This window comes from Varroa destructor, unplaced genomic scaffold (assembly GCF_002443255.2).
Source record: "Varroa destructor unplaced genomic scaffold, Vdes_3.0 BEIS01000005.1, whole genome shotgun sequence".
Classification (NCBI taxonomy): domain Eukaryota; kingdom Metazoa; phylum Arthropoda; class Arachnida; order Mesostigmata; family Varroidae; genus Varroa; species Varroa destructor.
The window spans coordinates 9,580,037-9,599,232 of record NW_019211458.1 but is presented as its reverse complement, the minus strand read 5'-3'; the positions used below and the strand labels follow the sequence as shown (position 1 = coordinate 9,599,232).

Here is a 19,196-nt window from a genome sequence, read left to right as displayed (position 1 = left end):
CGTAGCAAACGCAAGACAATATCTGTCCGCTCAGCAACGACGTTTAGGCTGAAAAAACTGTGCCACTTCTGGCCACCGTAAAGTAGAAGTGAGCAGTAGAGCGCCATAAGAAGCGGGCTGTGAGCAGAGAACGGAAAGATAAATTGACGTTTCAGAGAGACACACTCGGAAGTACTCGCCGTCCATCTGCTTTTCAAGCAGAATGATCGAGTTCCGGCCTAGTACATGCAAATGTATGTAACTTGAAACAACAAAGAGAAAAACGAACAGTTTCGCGTATAAAAGGCCAGAATTGCATATAAATATTTGACAAGAAACATTTGTTTTGTGTTGTTTTATTAACAACATAGAGTATATTAAAGGATATTGAAGAAGAGCGCGATTACAAATACTACAAACACTTGAATAGATATGTTGCATGCCGTTGCTTATTAAAACTACACAAACAAATAATAATTGTTCCTATTGTCTTAATGCTATGTCATCTGGCCCAAGTCTCTTGGTCCTTCTCGCATCACTGTACTATGTAACCCCGACGCTGCTAAACATTAAAAACTATAGGTAATCTTTTTCGCACGTATTCTTCTCTAAAAAAAAGGTGAAGGTAACCTGTAGCACGGCAAAAACGTTGCCTGGAGCTTCTTTCACCATCAGATTCTTCCATGCCCCGCCTAAAGCCAACAGCACCGCTGGCTGAAGCTTGGCAATTTTGGGAAGCTTGGAATTACGTTTTCAACGAAAGTACAGAGTCGCTAAAAACGGAGTCCAACTGGAATACATAACTATAGGAGGATTAGTATAGTAAAAAGGTTAAAATTTGCTTTGACTAAAAGTGACAAATAATGGAGGTAATACTGAAATACATCAAGGCTGTCAATATGCATCTATCTTATACGAAAAAGCCCAAATATTCGTCTACGATAGATTGGGTTCTGGTTGAAATGTGGGTGATCATAATATACACGAATCGTTTGACTGTTTATCTGTTTTAGTACACGCTAGTTGTCATACTTGGCCATAATTTTTGCCAATAATTGCCAACTGGGCACGCAAATTAAGAAGTATGCGACCTGAATCGATACGTATGTAACACAGCGCGCGATTTGTCTAAGGCAGGTTTAAAAATATTGATTATAGCAACGATTTTGCAATTAGGTATGGAAGGTTAACTTTTGTAGCGGCCTGTGCAACGAATAGACACATCATAACGATAACTGTCCAGCTCATTCTATATTTAAATGCAGCAACTGTCAGGCTTCAATGATTTTTTTGTGTCACACTGATAAAGCACTGAAACTCATAAAATATTTTAGAGACTGGAGTTCCATCATTTATTTTGTGTTTATACCGGTACCGTTCATAGCACACTTTCACTGCTAGATTGTAGGGTTAAGAATTTGGGGAGGCGTTATTAAAGGGCAACTCATTTCCCTCTAAAACGTGAGCTTTGCACTATCTTGCAACCGGAAGTATTATGTTTGCCCGGCCCTATGGGTATCCGCAGGTCCTCATTATCCTGTAAGACAAAGTTTTTTAGTTAAGCATGATTCTACAAAAGTCGTAACCTTCAAGCCAAACTCAGTCTATGCGGGTGCGTCTGGTCAACCCGGCAGGCTTGCTATTAACTTGAAAGGTGGTCTGCTACTGACCTCTGAACACAAGCAAAAACAGAACGCCTAGGATCCATAAAGCTTGTATAAGTTCGAGTTTTATTCATTTATTACGCTAGTTGTTAAATACAAGATGATTTATTATTACAGATGTAAATATTTTGTAAGCCTTTGGTTGATATTCGATTTATTTGGTGTGTACGTATCACAATATCCTGTGACTTTTTGTTTAGATATGAAGTTGTATTCTAGAATATATATTTCATTTCTTTTATCGATTTCCTCTAATCACTTGGATTTCTTCTATCGAATATATAAAAATAATCTAGTGTGCATAATTTTATAAAGCTGGATTAAATCTTTTGCGGGTCGTGCTGTTTTCGTACATAATTGTTGTTCGCTAATAAAATTAAAAAATATACAACAATGTGACCGCAGGTCAGAATAAATTGCGGTATTATATCCGGTACGAGTATGTACAAAGGTCTAGTCAAGTGTAGATACACTTAGGCTATATAAAAATCCTTTTATTTGTTTAGAAGAACGAATTCCGCCTCACAAGCGACAACAATAACGTATAAGTTCATCTTAACGACGGCGGCAATGTCTGTGAAGTTTGCAGACGCCTGAATGTGAATGGCACGCTGCAAGAAAGCATTTACTCCTTCTCACTACCAAAGAAGCTAATCTGCCCTTTAATAAATTATGCAGTGACGTGCGACGCCACAGCTTCACGTTTACGCCACAGAGTTATTCAGCTTTGTCCTGCTATAAAAGGACGAGAGCGGCAAATAGTGACATGTGTCATTTAAGCGACTGGGAAACGAGCTGTGTGTTGGGAAGAGCTCTTTCCCACCCAGCAATATGGCCACATATATATGTATGCATTACAACAAATAACAAATATTTATATTAATTAGGATGACTGAAGTCTGCCTTTATAGCAGATTCGTGGCGTAAGTCAAGCCAAAGCTTTCACTAGTTAATATAAATACGAATCTCGCGGTTGGTGGACCGCGAAATGGTCATTTTCCAAAGCGGAAACCAACGAATGTGTTACAAATATTTAGTTTATATACAGCTCAATACAGAATGGGGTGATATATATATATATATATATATACTGCAGTACAAACGCGTACACAAGTTCCTTAAGGGGAAAGTGAAATCGATCGCGGAACAACAACGATCAAGGGTTACAATTTAACAAACTGGTTTACTATGTTTACAATCATTCAGGTGTAACGTTAACCATACTCCGCATTGCTAGGATAGAATTGATGGCTATATGCCATTTGTAAACAACTGAGTCTAGCTGAAGGGCTATTGTTTACAGTACAAACGTGCAAGATGTCGATGACCCAGACCGGCATGGAGTTGCACAAGACGAGCTGAAGCCTGTACAGCTGTACACATCTAGAACCCGGCTGCTAATATTGGGGTGGGATCTAGTCTTTGCATAACCTGTTACTTATGCCTGAGTCACTTTTGCCTACCAAATCCTGTAGGCGTCACTAGCATCACAGGGAACATGTCCATGAACTTTTAAGTTAACCTTAGTGAAGGGAGTGGATGAATAAAATTGTGCGACACTACTTGCGGTGTGCAGGGCTCTTGTTAATCGTAATCATATCGATGAGCTCAAGGTTAACAGTACCCTGCCAGTAATATTAAGTTAGTGACGAAGGAGATATCTGTCGGAAAAGGTACCAATATACGGGAGCTTCGCTGACATAAAGATGAACTTTGACCAAGCACAATGAGGAAATGTTTTCAAGTCGTTATAGATTATGAATTTAAATCGTATTTGGAAGCGACTTTTTTTTTAAAATAGGAATCCATGTGGAAATAAGTAATGGCGAAACCGAATTCGCCAAACATTAGACATATTACAAAGTGGCGGTATATTATTAGAGCTTTTTTTTGTCTGGTCGTCTTTTTTTGACTAAAAAGAGCCACGACAAACATGTAACCCCTTATGTGTAGGAGTAACAGACATTAGTCTCTCGGCTCACTTTTTCTCTGGTGTTAAATTAGCGGCGACGGTTAGCAATGATCAGAATTTGAGGCTCAAATAAGTTGAACGTTATTAAGACGATCAGGGTTTAATTTTTGTTTGTTCCACGACGAAATATCTCGAAATGAATCAATAAAAAATTAGATGTTACAAAACGTAACTTATCAAGGACTGCATTGGCTTTCCCATAAACAGCTCAAATGCCCCTACATTGTAACTGGTAGGGCAATATGCATCTAGTAAGGATTTAAGACCTATGTGTCATGAATTTCAAGCAGATATATGAAATAGATGCGAAGATTACAATGCAAACGAGATCCTCGCTTGTTTTGTTTATGAGAACTAGACTAGTAAATCTGCGTTATAAATCAGTCGTGAACAACATCAAAATGTCGTGTGGCAACGGAATACATTCTAACATATAAGAATTTTAAAGAAGATGATCGTATATGACACAGAATGTATCAAACAAAATCAAGAATCAGATTCGGCTAGCAGCGCTGCACTTTTGCGGTGGGCGTCAACAACTTTTAAATACTATAAATTAGAATATGATAGGAATATTTTTGCGGTGGCAATGAGCACAGTAATAAATTGTTTTCATAAACATTTTAATCAGACATTTGACTAGCTATAAACTTTATGCTTCAGGAATATGCCATCTGGGTAACATAAACTCGAAACAATCCATGTATAAGACGGTTGTCTCACAGCTATCAATAGGAGGTACTCGTTGGACGATTATAGCCGATTTTGTTTATAAAACAGACTACTTTGCTTTACAGTAGCGATTAAAGGGTTGGTTGTCGGCATACAAAATACTGGCACCCCTTATCAACTGATTTTCTTTGTGTTCGGCTCGATTTCTGTTGCGAGGTCTGGCGTCCAGTCGAGGGACAAGTGCATTTGTTATCAGCATGCGAACCGCTGAGAGCTATCGGCAGCTTCGGTTGTTTATAGTTGAGTGCGTCTGGAATGGGGTCGCCGGGGCAAAGGCAAAACGTAGGGTATGCAGAAAAGCATTGTACTTGCAGATAGACAGTCATCCAGTGAGGATAGAAGTAACAGTAGTAGTTGTAGTAAACTCATACCCTGTCGCTCAAAGCAACTTCACAAAAGCAACGACTATGTGGTTGTCCTGCCCCGTGGGAAAACTGGGTGCTTTAAAACTTTGTAGCAGCCCCCGCACTTAGTCGCTGCCTGCGGGGACGACGACGTTGTTTATCGGCAGATCCTTTTCACTATAATATCCAGCATGGAGCAGCATCGCATTATCCATTAGGAGACGGCGATCCTACCTCACGTTTCTTTCTTCCCGTCTTACGAAGGCAATCTACCACCCGAAGTCGTTTCGCCACGATGCATTACACCACATATGTTTGCTGGGGTGCCAAACCACTGGGTGGGGAGTTCTTTGCAGGAAGCAATACACTCGCAGGACAAAGCCAACGAATAGAACGGTAATCTGCAAGGCAATATTCCGCTAAGGGTGTCTCTAACAAACAACTGCAGTGGCCAATACATTTCTAGTACCTCATGAGAAAGCTCAAGCTACGTGCAAACTCAGATGCTGCTACGTGCGTCTTTAATTCGAAGGAATGACTAATCCGCATATTTCTACATTTGCCGGACAAATGAACCATTAGTCAGTTAGATAATACAAGTAATTCGTTCGAAGCGCTGTCTAGCTTTATTCGTGTGAAGTAGGTGGATCGTTTGCTCGAATCTTTGAAAGTGTATTACCCTTGCTGTTTGCACTGTTTCATCATATAGCTTGGCGAGTCCTGCTGCCGTGGAAAAGACTTGCACTTCAGCGTTACTTTTGAGATCCCAGTGATAGATCTTGGGCGAAGCGGTCTCTGTTTTGTAAGTCACACTTGTAACGCTTGGCAACGATACCTGACGTAAAACCCGAAACATCTAAAGGGTTTCATTGACTCAACGACTTTGTGTTCAGAAAGGGACAACTGAATCCAGATCTAATGCATGAAATTGGAACCAAAAATACATCTATGTTTAAGTTTCTAGAGTAATAGCCTGTAAGCCAAGGGGTTCTTTGTCACGACAATTATAATAGTAATAGCGTAGATTACAGGAGTTCTAGCAGTTATTAAATGCATTTAAAGTAGGCGCGTAACTTTACGATCAAACCAAGCAAACCCCATTTTAATCCAAACATCTTCGATAGTAGTGGTATGCAGGTATCCTTGTATAATGAGTATACAACTAGCTCCCCACGATCGTCTAAGCAATAGATCAGTTCGGTATCTCCTACCGTTTTGTGCCTTATCATTATTACTATCAGACTCTGTTGTTCGTCTAAAAAAAACGTCTTGTTTTAAATTTGTCTACCTCTGGGATCCTGCCGCCTATTACTCTGTTTTGAGCCGCGCAGGCCCAGGTTCACGCGATCCCTAGTGTGCAGCATGTTGTATATCTTTCCGATTACCTACTACAATAATAAGCGAAGCATAATATAATGCAGGGAATACAAAAGAAGAAAGGCGAAGAAATGGTTCTGGGAGCGTTAGTGGTGAAAGGTTGGCAAGAGGTCGCGAGCAAATGTTACGTCGTGCAGGTGCCATATCGTACCTTGCTGGCGTTGTCACCATTGTCGTAGCTGACGTCCTGTGTAAATCGGCAGGACGCGACCACAGAAATGGAGACATCAAAGGCGGAAAGACCTTCGTCAGGCAAATAAAACCAGGTACAAAGTGTGCTCCCTTTTTACACAAAGTGTAGTCTCTGAGCCGCTGCCCGCCAAAGCACCGACATTACTACCAGCACCGTTCTAACGGCAGGGACAGGACCCCATAAAGCCGTCATAGTATCTATATAGGCCTCACTGAAGCAAGCACGACGGCTGACTTGTACGTTTCTCATACGGTTCCTCTGTACGGTGTTTCGCCCACATATGTCTGTCCGTCTGTCGGAGTCTGTATGTGTGAATGTCCGTCTGTAACAACGGGTGAACAAGAGGAGCATGGCGCTAGTTGAACCCCTTGTAGGGGGTCAAAGACGCATGAAAAATAGCCCCTTACACACACTCCAAACAGCTCTTTTCACCTTGTGTGTCTCTGTGCCTGTGTGGATGTCTGTGTATAGGTATATCTATGCTGGACCGGGAGGTCTCATACCATCGTCATTGCTTCCTCCTTACCTTACCGGCACGCCAGCTCCATTTTGAAACTTCTACGTCAATTTGACTTTTCGCTTTTCCTGCAGTTGGTTTCCCGAATTACGATCGAACTTGCTTGGCTCGTTGGTCGGGTGATCTTCGACATCGCGGCGCATTCCCGAAAAGAAAAGCCAGGTGGTGAACATAGCAAGAGTAGGAACTGTTTTCAAGACTAATTCACAAATATTGATTAGGAACATGAAAGCTAAAGTTCTCGAAAGTTGAGAAAAAAACCTATAGTACTCATTAATAAATGGGCTAAAAGTATAATAATGATAATCATTACAATAATCATCATCATAAAATGCCTCTGAATTTTTTGTTATTATATGAATACAATTCGGGAATTCGCACCCCCTGCTTATGAATCTATGCTATTTATACTAAATAATTACATACCATGCAGACAGTTATCTTGTCAAACAATTGCGTATTTCTTGGCGTACGCGAGCCTTCCAATACCAATGGCTAGAAGAAACCGCTGATAAGCCGATACTGGAAATCCTTAGTACATAAAATGATTGTTTCGTATGCTTCGTTTCTTCTCAGGTGCACAAACATTGCCGATGCTATGGATAACACCTCGAAAAGTGTCCATTAATGCATAATTCGAATTTGATCGACGGGGCGTTGACCCAAAGGATTATCCGTTTTTCCATAGCGGCCCTCCGAATCTGCATGTTCCTCGAAATTCATCTCGTACAAAACGTGATAAAAATCAGCATCCTGATTGTCGTTAAAGCGATAAGAAGGCGTTCGCCATGGCACAATAGCGTCATCTAGTTTTTCATATTCAAAAGCGTTGAACCGGTGATCATTCCCTGCCCTGTACATCTTGTCCGCGTTACGATCCAGGGCTCGGTGAGATCCAGTCAAAAGTGATCAACAAATGCCTATCAGCCTACGTTATATCTGCATGTGTCCCTTCTTGCCGTCCTGTCGACACGAAGTCGTGTTTAACGTCTTTCCTTCGGGTGGAGGCAGCGAAACTAAAGAGAAAAATTTGATGGAAGTGTGATTTTGCACCCTGTCTTTATGCTAACGGACTAGCTTGTAAGTGCGTTTTGAAGATGGCCGGTCCTTTTGCTTCGCTTCATTTACGGGTCATTGCACATTCTATCCGCACCATCCTTACGGAGGAATAGTCGCAATCATGCAACTAGTCGAAAGACTGACAGGGAAGTGGGATAGGATTAGCCGCTTCAGGCACCAGAGCTGCAGGGAAAAGGATGCATTCTCATTTAGAATCAGTGACATAAGACAAGCTTCATCAGAAAAAACGCATGCAAGGACTGCGTATATAAACACAGTCTGAGCTCTTCAAACGCCCCCTGTCTCGAAACGCTTCTGCGCTGCGCGTTTTTTTGTTGTCTGAAAATATGAGTGACGTTTATCTCGCATTTCCTATTACACTCGTTTGTACGTCGCGGGTCGGCAGACAAACGTCAAAACCAAAGAGCCATAAAACTGAAGATACTTTATTGTTTATTGATATTTACTGATAAAGCAAATCCATTAATTTTGCAGTCGGCTGCCGCTGAAATTAAGACATAGGTTGGATTTTACTCGCCGTCCAGATAGATGCCTTTTTCGAGTACTGTCTAAATTAGATGTAACAACATTATAACGGGCGACGAGGCACACTGTGGGCAACCGCAGCCTAGTTTAACTTTCGTAATAGCGTCTGCATTTAACGATCCATCAGCTGGCTGAGCAGATGAACCGGAATCTGCAAGTGACTGACTCTCACAAGGTGTCAGCGGTTACATTTGAGTGCGGCTACTTTTATATATATATTACACTGTTTTAAAGATACTGTTCTATCGTGATCATCTGAGGGTAATCTACTCCTGATAAAAACATTATGAAGGCTGTACATCAATGTCGTTTATGTGAAGATACTGTACGAAGTCCAATTGAAACAGAGCTCATAGGCTAAATTTTTGAGGTGAGATAGATGAGCACTTTACAGGCCTAATAAATAACCTGATGTATTACTCGCATGTTGTACTATATCTCTTTAATCCCACATTGCAGGGTTAAAAAAAGAGGAACTGAAACGAAGAACTGCTATACATTCGTTCCTGTTACTACCTAAAAGTGCTCTTTGCGTTATCGCGTCGGATTGTCGCGGATTTATCATAAACGATACCAGCTTTCATTTAATAAAAATCACTATTTACGGTATTATCAATATTTTAGGTGTCGCTTTATATTGCTAATGGGACCCCATTAATATCACGCAGCAGAGATCCGTTGTCGGTTCAGCCTATGTCAAGGGAGCGTCGTTCCATAGAGGACGGTATACTGTATTATAAACAAATTATTTGACGAGCTTAGAGATACGGGACAAGCCTGCATCCATTTAACAAAAATTTTACACCATTGGTTTGTGATTTAAGCCATACTGAGCAATGTTAGTATCTATGAAAAAGATACTAGAGTGAGTAATACCACATTAGTAAGTAATAAGTACGATAGTTTGACATTATATATATACTTATCTGGACATTGTTAGAAGTACATTTTGTTTCAAGCCGAATATTAAAGTCGCCTGCAGAAAAACCGTGTTTGTAAAAACTTCACATTGCTATACTGCTACATTTTGAAAATATTTTAATATAACGAAATCTCTCGTTTGCGTTTTCAATGGCGCAATTTACTAGACAATGTAGTCAAATATGAATATCCTTTTGGATAATTTTTCTTCTAATAATTTTCTAAACTAAATTTCCGTTTTCTTATTTCGTAGACTTAAATTTAGCGTACTTTAGCTGAATTTGTTGCCAGATAGACAGACCCCTGATCCCGCTCGCAATATGTACTAAGCTATGCTTTCACATTGTCCGGTAACGATCATTTCACTGTCTCCAGGCCGACCTTTAAGTTCCAATGAAATAGCGACATGCGATCGGTCGTGAGAAAACTAGCGGATCATGCCCGCAATAGAGCGAGTTCGTCGTCCGGATCTAAGGTTATACGTGAAGTGGGCCTGGGATGCTGAAGGGAGAAAGAAAGGGAAAGCAGGTCAGTCAGCTGTCAGGTTCCTCGTTTTGGCATCGGTAGTTCGTTACGGTGCAAAGTAAACTTCGATGTTCACTCGTAAATATTTAACGTGAAAGGGGCAGCGAAGGATAGGGGAACAACACTGTATACGAGAGAAAGCGCACATTGCAGTGCTAGCTGCCTTCGAGCAACGTGCGTACTATTCCAGTACACTATTAGTCCCACTGATGGCTAAGCGGTAGCTCTATATCTTCATCGAAAGACGCATATCACCACCATCACTGCTACTACTACTACCGCTACGCCGAGAGACGACTTCGCATCGTTTCTATTGAACTGTTTCAGTTTGGCTACTCTGGTTGCCTTTATGTATTCCATTACATTTTGTCTTCCAGACTACTGAACGAAGCAACACCATTGCCGCCATTGGCTCCATGGGCATTTATTTATTCACCAGGTTGCCGCCACATACAGGAAATGCTGCGTTAGCTGACTGGGTCTCAATCAGTTACAGATGCGAAACGGAAGTTGGCCTATCTCAAGAGTAATTGGACGCACCTTTAGTTCTTTCTCATTGAACCGTCTACACGCTGGCGTAAGCTTACAGTATACATATAGTACTAATAGATTCGGCTTTAAAACTCACTTACCAATCGTATTACTAGTAACGATTGTGGCAGCACGGGGCGAAGCAGTAGCAACAGTGTGTGTGAGTCTAGATTTGAAACCGGGCGTAGATATAGTACGTTTTATGTCGGGGGTTAGCTACCTGAAACGTGAAGTAGTCCTACGAATAGCACTAATAAGCCAAACCATTCTTCTTTAAAATCATTCACAATCTTGAAGCGTATTATCTAGTCATCAACAGTAACTTCGTATCGAATTATACAATATGTCAAAATGATCGATATAATACCGTGTCACTGTTCTATCCGTAGGACGATCTACGTGTGAACACAGGTAGAATGCTGTGACTGTCGACTATCTCCCAAGCCGACACATTTATCTGTCGAAGCACCTTCCTGAAGGCAATTCTCCGTATTTGTACCGCTGCTTCCAACTGCCGCAGTAGACAGCGAAGTGACTGCATAAGGGACTGTTTACTGGCACCCTCTAGCTCTATAGGCTCCTCTGCCAGCGCTACGTGAGTTGTCGCCCCAGCGTGGGCAAACGGATTCGAGCTTCAAAGTCGAGGCACGAAAACTGCCACCCATAAGCAGTTGTGCACTGCAGCCGGCAGTCAGGCTCCACTAACGTTTCTGTGGCGGGCTCGCCCTAATGCTCCTCGTTCGTATGGAGCCCGGAGAGATGCCCATCGTTGAGGGCTCAAACGCAATAGACGCTAGTCTCCTTCTAGCCTCTTGTCCGACGCCTGCGCATCCCACCGATACTGTCGCACCTACACGACGAAATAGCATAAATTGGACTTTCCCACCTCCTTACTAGTTGGCTTCTTTTCTTGATTCTTGTGTTTCGTCCTAATCTTTTCCTTGTCCGTTGTTGTCAAGGCATCAAAGGAACGGCGCGTGTACTTGATATTTTTTGGCTGGCTTAAATTCCGGCTACGAACTTTTGCTCTGACTGCTTCGTTCGTTGCCGTTTGGTCCCTAGCAATACCCTAACACGAGCACTATCACCACAATTGTCACTAACACCCAGTTCCCAATGAGTTCCTTCCAAGAGGTACTCCCTCCGGAACTCTTCGATCGCCTCTCTAAACCACCCTGCAGTGCTTCCCCCGCAGAGCTTTTGTGTCTACCAACCAGCTTTTCTATCGTCTGCTGCTAGCGTTTCATTGTTGAGGCAGGCGGAACGAAATAGTATTGGAAACGAGGTGAGGGTATCACTTCGTCCTTCGCTATCTTTTTATTCCCTAGGCACGAACGCAGACACTAGGGAACCATGCGAGCGCATGTATACACACATCCACTTATGCACACTAGTTATAGGTAACCGTAGAATAAGAAGGGCAAAGGGTAAACGAATAAAAACGACGGATCCTACCTTCGGGAAGTGTAATTTTGATTCCTATAACAACTCGGTTAGGAAAAGAGACATGAACAAGAACGGAGGGCCACAAGTTGTTTATTAAATACCTATAATTAATACAGACATACATAGCATTCGTTGTTACGAGTAAATTCATATAGCATAGGCCATGTTATCAGAGCAATTACGCAGAAGGATGGTGGTCGATAAAAATAGTAGATCTGGCTAAGAATTATAGTTCGGAAGAAATTACACAAAAAACAAAACTTGTCATTTTCATTATGAGTACATATACAACGTTTGCTTGGCGCTTTATAGGTAAGAACGTTTGTAGAACCGCGCGAAATTATTACTTCAGTACTCCGTTAACCGATATGTGCGTTTTGTTATTGAGGGTCCACGGCTACATACATCTACTATTTCTTAAAAAAGTTCTCATACACGTCCTTTCAGTTGATCAGTGAAGTCAATAACAGAGATTGAGCGGCACCTTTGGGCCGCTGAGTGATGCAATTTTCACTTGTTGATGTTAAAGGACTGAGTATGCAGGAAGTTGAAGTTACATTAGATTTTGTGTAAGCAGCTGTGTTGTCAGCATATGATTCATCCTTACCGCTTTAAGTGTTTACGCTATTGATAACGATGATGACGACACTGAAGAACGAGGTGATCGCGGAGATGGTGATCTATGCTACTTTATACCGACAGCAATTGAATAAATGTTTCATAATTGCTCAGCCGATTGAGGGAAAGGGCGACGGCAAGATGGTGGCAGGGCCAATGCGGACGCAAATCTCAAATATCGTCTTCCAATATTTGTAGCTGATGTGTATCCGGTATTGCAAACATTCTCTGGAGTTGGTGTCCTCTTTCTCCTGTAGAGACGTAACAGGCCAGAGCGTAGATGAAGTGTCAATATCCGATCATCGGGTGAGACTGCCAGGAAAGTGGGAGGACGTGAAAAAACTCGACGAACGGAACAATAAACACATGGCGAAAAAAAGGAAACTGATGGGGGACAAGAACTGATCGAGGCGAGCTCTGAACAAAAAGATAGAAAGAAATTAAGTAGATTTCATTACCTTTGACACGACGGAAGGGGTAGTGCGGTGGGAGGTTCGCGCTGGGCTTTGCTTATGTTTTTCTCCAGAACGCTCATTTCCATATTGTCTGCACAGATGAATCTGCACAGAATGAAGACACAAAAAAGGCAATGGAATCGGTTTTTCGGATCGTTTGCCTTCTACTTACTCAGGGCTCATCTTCTGCGCGCACTTGTACTTTACGTGTTCTGGCGAACCAATTTTCTTCTGATTATAGTTCTAATAAGTCAATTTATAGACAGCCTTGTGACAAATTTTACCCTTTAGTACAAAAGTCTATAGCTAGACGTAAATATTAGACCACAAAGCTATTTTTGCTGTTTCAGATAAATGAGAAATAAAAATGTCATACGGTTGTTTAACCACTACGCCGAGTGGCGCTAAACACCTATATCTGTGCAAAAAACCATCATGTAGCGAGGATCAGCATTTTCTAGCACTGTTTTCAGAACAACTCAGCTCATGATGGTATAACAACCACACAGTTAAATCATTTCAAGGTTTTTATTTCATTGAGTTGATTAGTTGAAATTGAGTACGTTTTTTGGCTCTCGTTAATAAAAACACCCTAAATATGTTTTTAATGAATTGTTCATTTATCATCAATCAGTATGCCAAATGTCTTACTTGGTACAAGAAACCTTATCTTACGCAAATGATTCTCCGCTACGGCGGATGTGATAGAAGCCTTGCTTGTTTTTGCAATAGCCATAATTCAAGCAGTATATCTCACCTGCGTTGAGAATAATGAGGGGAACACGAAATCAGGGGACTACTTGGCTCCTGCGTCTATTGGATACCAGGTTGTCCGTCCATATAAATAGACCTATATATTGAGCTTCTTAGCTAACGTGTGTTAGCTAACCCCGTCTGTACAAAGGTTCCATTCCGGCCCGATTATTCAGGCAGAAACGTCCCTGTCTTCTATGAAATATTATGTATACGTGTTACCTTTAGGATGCTCTTAATAGATTGGTTCCTAAAGACTTTACAGACGTCTCGAGTTTTTTTAAACACCTCAGTAAGCACCGTGTTTTCTAAAGCCTATGTGCGATAAAGACGGGTTCGGAGAATGCGGCTCTACAGCTAAAAATGCATTGGTATGAATGTGTATATATATATATATATATAAGGATCATGTTCCCTTTAAATTTGTTTAATTGAGATTACACCATGGGGCTCATTGTCCGATCAGCAATAAATTAGGTAAAAAAAAAAACTGTTATTCAGTGGTGATGAGTCCGAGGGTGTACACTTTGTGCGCTTGCCAAATACAACAAGCACAAATAGTTACAAAGCTATTTTATGCAATGTTCATGCACCTTTAGCCGTTATTTTTTACATACGTCATAGTTTATAAAGTAATACGGTTGTGCTCGTATACGAATTTAGAGGTCTCGTAATCTCTTCTTAAGAATTCTTCTGTAATTTGTTTTTTACCCATCCGACGTTAAAGTTAGAATCTTGCAAATAACTAGATAATAACTCAGCTACACTCCTCAAAATCAAAGAGAATGATGGATCATAATGATAAATATGCTACCATATTACAACTTCATTTAATATTGCGAGTTTTTAACGAGGATTTTCCTTATTTAGCCATTATGTGGTTTGATGCATCTTCAAGACAGGATAACGTATCCATGCTGAAGGTAACGATTTTCTCTTCTTTTCTCAAACTTTTACTTAATTTCATAGACTCCGTTCACTACTTGAGAATAGTTCATGCTCCATAGAGCGCGTAAGATCAAAATGGGTGTGAGTCCTTTTATGGAATCTAAGAAAAACGTTTGTGTCAAATAGAATAAGGATTTGCTTTTCGTTAATAATAAGTAAAACATTTTTGTATGTAGGCCTTATCGTCCTAACTCGGTAAACAACGCTCATAGATTCTTTACAGGCAAATGGCATTTGTTCAACTGTTCATACACATTTTCTGTAAATCACTCGCGTATGGACGAGTCACCTTTTTTCATACAGGCTCCATTTTGTTCACTGAGGCTAGAGTTTTCGTACTCTTAGTTTAGAAAAAGACATGACGGCACAGTTTTGACCGGACCTGCTATCGTGGTGTTTCTAGCAAAAAAATTGCACCCTCGACATTTACTTTTCACCCGTCGAAATCAAGGGGCTGCCAAAACATACTCGGGATATTTGTGCCGTATGCAACGAAGGCTCCAAAACAGAGAACACTGCTCGAAGAGGTTTGTTAAGTTTAAAGAGGAGTCCTTGGGCTTGAAAAATATACTTGACCCCAGTTGACAATTTCTTAAAACCGAAGAAAGTCCGAGAAACTCTAGACCGTCGCCGGGAGTCATGGATGCATGAAATTTTTATCAGAAATTAGAAGCCTGAATGCGCCATAGATTGGGTGGGCCTTAGAAAAAAGACTTCCTTCTGATCATCAACATCTCGTCCGGCACCGGCCAATACACAAACATAATCAGAAATTACTAAATTCTAAAATGGCCACTAGTGACGAGTAGTTCCTCCACACTGACATAAGGCGACGAAAGAAATAGGTACCTTTGAGAGGTACGCCTAAACTCGAATTTGTATATATATATATATATATATATATATATATATATATATATATATATATATATATATATATGTATATCTTACACAGGATCTGTATATGGCCTAGTTGTATCGATTGAATGGGTCTATGCGATAGAAAAGGTAATGTACACAAAACAGAGCTATCGTTCTCTGCGACAATTCCAAGTTAGACATGGCTTACAACAACATGAGTAGGAACCCTGTTGCATCCACCTCCATATTTTCTGTATAAGCATTATTTCCTGTTCCAATGTTCGGCAAAAAAAATTCGTAAATTTGTAGTAAAGTGGGCTTTAAAGACTGAACATCGATGTGAGAATGAAATAATAATTTATTTGAGGGATAGAGACCGTTGTGGAGAGTGACAATGAATATGTAACTTAATTTGTTTACAGAATTCGGAAAGAGCGTTCGTATTTACCTTATGATCTAATATGTAGGATGCATAGCTAGCCAGGCGCATAATAGTAATGCGTACTGACAACTCGTCACAACCCAAAACGTCCCTTTTCTTTACGTGTGTCAAAGAATACCTGACCACCATAGAAATCCGCGTGACACAATTTTCTTGGTGTGTATGGTCTTTTTATCTGCTGTAATTACCACCTATGAGCGCCCACCCATTCGAGCAAGCAGCTCGGATCCAGGCCAATGTGTTGAGAGACCTCTATCACGTCCTCCCACTGACTGATCTCGCCTTGTCCTATTCTTGCCGGTAATGTCCTATCTATTAGTGAACTCACAGGCAACCGGGAATATTCGAGGGTTATTTGAATTTCGTCGGAGTTCATTAGCGAAAGGGCGCTCTGAACAGGGAAGCAGGTAGCCTATAGAGTAGGTTTCCATAGTTAAGGCAATGCATGCGGTAAAACGTTCCTGGCAGAAAAAGCATGAGCAGAGCTAAGTCTCAAGGTTCTGTTATTGTAGTATGTAAGTCTATATTAATAATAGTAATAATAGTAAGGTCTATATTATTACCATTTAGGAAGATACAGTTTACCTTTATTTATTTATATCGTAGTCTAAGGTAAGTCATAATTGGGATGCAGAAGAGATATTCATACCACAATGACACATGCCTATTTGCATGAACTAGAAGATAGACCAAGTTGAATACAGGGAGTAGACTAGGTAACTTTGTTCGATGTCAAACAGTAGCAACACATTACCATAAATAAGTTGTGCCTTTTGTACTGAAAGTATTTTCGTAACTAGAGACATCTGCACGTAAATGGAGCCATTGATGACCTTTGATTTGGCACTAATGATTTTCGGAGGTCGAACCAGGCTCATATCTGTAAAGCAATAGCTGAGAAAAAATATTTTTGGAATTTAGGCGAACAGATTCATAACTGATTAAAATTAAACTTGAAGCTTTTTCGAATCGTTATGTCTACGTAGTAAAAGTTACTATTTTAGTTTAGGCCAACAATAACGATGAACAAGCTTGGAAGAAGTAGCATAAGATTGTCAATACTTGATTTTAAATCTACGTTTTTTTATAAAGTATAGTATACTTTTTTTTAAAGTTAACAGTAAGTTATGTACTGTCTATCGCACATCGGTTCGCGTAGGTTGCCCGTTTCGTGGTGGGAAACCTATGGATCTGAGAATATACCGATACAAATAGAAGAAACACGTACGATTGTATGCACAACGTTAGTAATGTGTGTCAATGCGAGTATTCACTGATTCTCGAGAGAGTTTACCAATATGAATCCGATAGTCCCTGCTTTGTTGAGTATACTCGTAGACATTCAAGCGGAAACGAGCAAGAGTTCCTGCGGATATTACATTCATGAACCCTATCGAGGCGCTTCCTCACCTCCACACTCTTACCATGCGACTGCCCCGATTATCGAAAGGTCTATCACTAGCTGAAGAACTTCACTGCCTTAGCGAGGGACAATTGTCGAAGTCAGATGACCAAGTATTGTGCAGCCAATACGCTCGGCTCTTTATTGTAAAGGATACGATACGAACTCGCACATCTGTGCACGTAAGTTCTTCTACACATAAGCAAACCTGTACATGATCTACTAGAGTAGAGAAATAACTTTTTGCACTCACCGGACCGTCGCTATCCATATTACCGCACAGTGTTCTATATCGCAATCGTGGATTTATTCGTGTAACTCTGAGTGTCCACCCATAAAGAGTGTGACAACCAAGCATTTTTGCTCGGAGGCGCTTGTTGTAGTAACTAACTACACCTAAGATATCGCCCAATACGAGATCATAAACCGTACTCGTCACTCATCTACTTCTATCGTACATAATAAGTAAACTGATAATTTAAAAAACAAACGGGCTCAAGCTATTATTTTCAGTGAACACTTCTATTGCTCAAAGACTACAATGTCGAACTTTGTCAACCCCCCGCTTACCACTGGATAGAATCAATTTGAAATATCGAATGATTTCAATAGAAATTAGCGCATATATAATACGTTCTACGTATATATGCGTATATATTTATCAATATGAAATACGTTTCTTTGATGAAGCTTACGCAAGACTATATATATATATATATATATATATATATATATATATATATATATATATATATATATATAAACATCTAACAAAACGGACAGTTTCGTATTAGCGCTCCATTGTGCCACGTCTAGTCCTTCTAAAAATGACATTATATCGAGTATCGATAAGGTAAATGTCGGTCTGTATTATTTTTGGGTGCCTTTTTCGTGATAATAAATATATTTCTTACCTTGTTAAAGATTTGTTGACTTTCTTCTTCGTCGACATATCGTCTAGGGCATGTGAAAAAAATGGCACAAAGTTAAATTAGCACAAAGTAAGTTAAAAAGTTTTTCTTCTATCAGATAGGAATATTGTAATTTTACATATGATTATGGTTTGCTAACAGTTATTTTAGCGCGATGATGCTTACAATGAAATCTGCTTAGTTTGATACCTCGGCGATTCGGTGGCGTAACTTCGCTTATTAGTATCGTTTTGAGGGTTTCGTCCGTATTGTCGTAGTTCTTCGAACTTCGTTGAGGAAGGTAACCTTCTATTACTAATGTACGTTTCATATGATAATATTGAAGCTGAGAACTTGCTTTCTGTCAGTAGTAGATACTATTCTGTTTACCGTGGAAATACACAATTTATTAACCCGTGAACTAGTAATTAAATCGATTCATACTCCGAAGAACGATCAAATGCAACATGTGAAACTAGTCAAGATTTTGAGCATGAAGTAAACAGTAGTTTCGATACGCATCGGAGACATCTTCGACTAAAAGTTTACAACGCTCCCGTTGGCGAGTGTGGCGTTTGACCTGTACTTCAGGCTCTTTCATCCACTAAATAGAGGTGCATTTTCCACGTACTCGTAGGCCAGGGAACACACACAATATACCATGATAGCCTGTAGAGATCCCGAGTGACTTCAGTCCGTAAAAGTACCACCTCTGTTGAGCTGAGGCCGTAAGTACAATCAGAAAGAAAGGAGTCAAATGTGAAGCAGTACGATTATCTTAAAAAATGGTCACATCGTTGGAAACATATTGGCTTCGCTGTTCACAGGGAAGGTCATATTCAATTTGGCGCTCATTGTTAACTACCTGTATTGACAGCAAGTATATAGATATATCAGGTATATAAATCGTGGCAACAATCATCTTACGACAGATTGTCGTTCTCCAATTGCTACGTTCTAAAGTGATTCTTAAACACAAGGCATATTATTAGTCCGTTAT

General features: G+C 40.4%; 1 protein-coding gene across 7 annotated transcripts; it reads right to left on the bottom strand.

Annotated features, from left to right (window-relative positions):
* Positions 1 to 1,114: 1,114 nt before the first annotated feature.
* Positions 1,115 to 19,129, bottom strand: LOC111251932 (uncharacterized). 7 transcript variants are annotated; one of them, XR_002674029.2, is made up of 7 exons: positions 10,728 to 11,731; positions 10,462 to 10,580; positions 9,575 to 9,805; positions 9,330 to 9,359; positions 7,205 to 8,020; positions 6,788 to 6,902; positions 1,115 to 1,516 (listed from the first exon to the last, which is right to left on the bottom strand). XR_002674029.2 is itself a non-coding variant. In XM_086990857.1 (7 exons), the coding sequence occupies exons 1-4, from the start codon at positions 18,525 to 18,527 to the stop codon at positions 12,525 to 12,527; spliced, it is 441 nt and encodes a 146-aa protein (XP_086846983.1). In that variant the 5' UTR covers positions 18,528 to 19,129; the 3' UTR covers positions 4,260 to 5,092; positions 6,788 to 6,902; positions 7,205 to 8,020; positions 12,414 to 12,524. The 7 variants fall into 7 exon arrangements, 1 of the variants encoding a protein (XP_086846983.1); XM_086990857.1 differs by lacking the exons at positions 1,115 to 1,516; positions 9,330 to 9,359; positions 9,575 to 9,805; positions 10,462 to 10,580; positions 10,728 to 11,731 and adding exons at positions 4,260 to 5,092; positions 12,414 to 12,675; positions 12,883 to 12,984; positions 18,200 to 18,242; positions 18,383 to 19,129; XR_015328982.1 differs by lacking the exon at positions 9,330 to 9,359 and having other exon boundaries at positions 10,462 to 10,598.
* Between the last annotated feature and the right edge of the window lie 67 nt (positions 19,130 to 19,196).

Bases quoted from the DNA above. Each gene is read 5' to 3' on its own strand.
- LOC111251932 (XM_086990857.1), bottom strand. From the start codon at position 18,527: ATGAAACGTACATTAGTAATAGAAGGTTACCTTCCTCAACGAAGTTCG. The intron at 18,243-18,382 runs GTAAGCATCATC...CACATGCCCTAG, and splicing joins CAAACTAAGCAGATTTCATT to ACGATATGTCGACGAAGAAG. The intron at 12,676-12,882 runs GTAATGAAATCT...ACGTCTCTACAG, and splicing joins CCCCTTCCGTCGTGTCAAAG to GAGAAAGAGGACACCAACTC.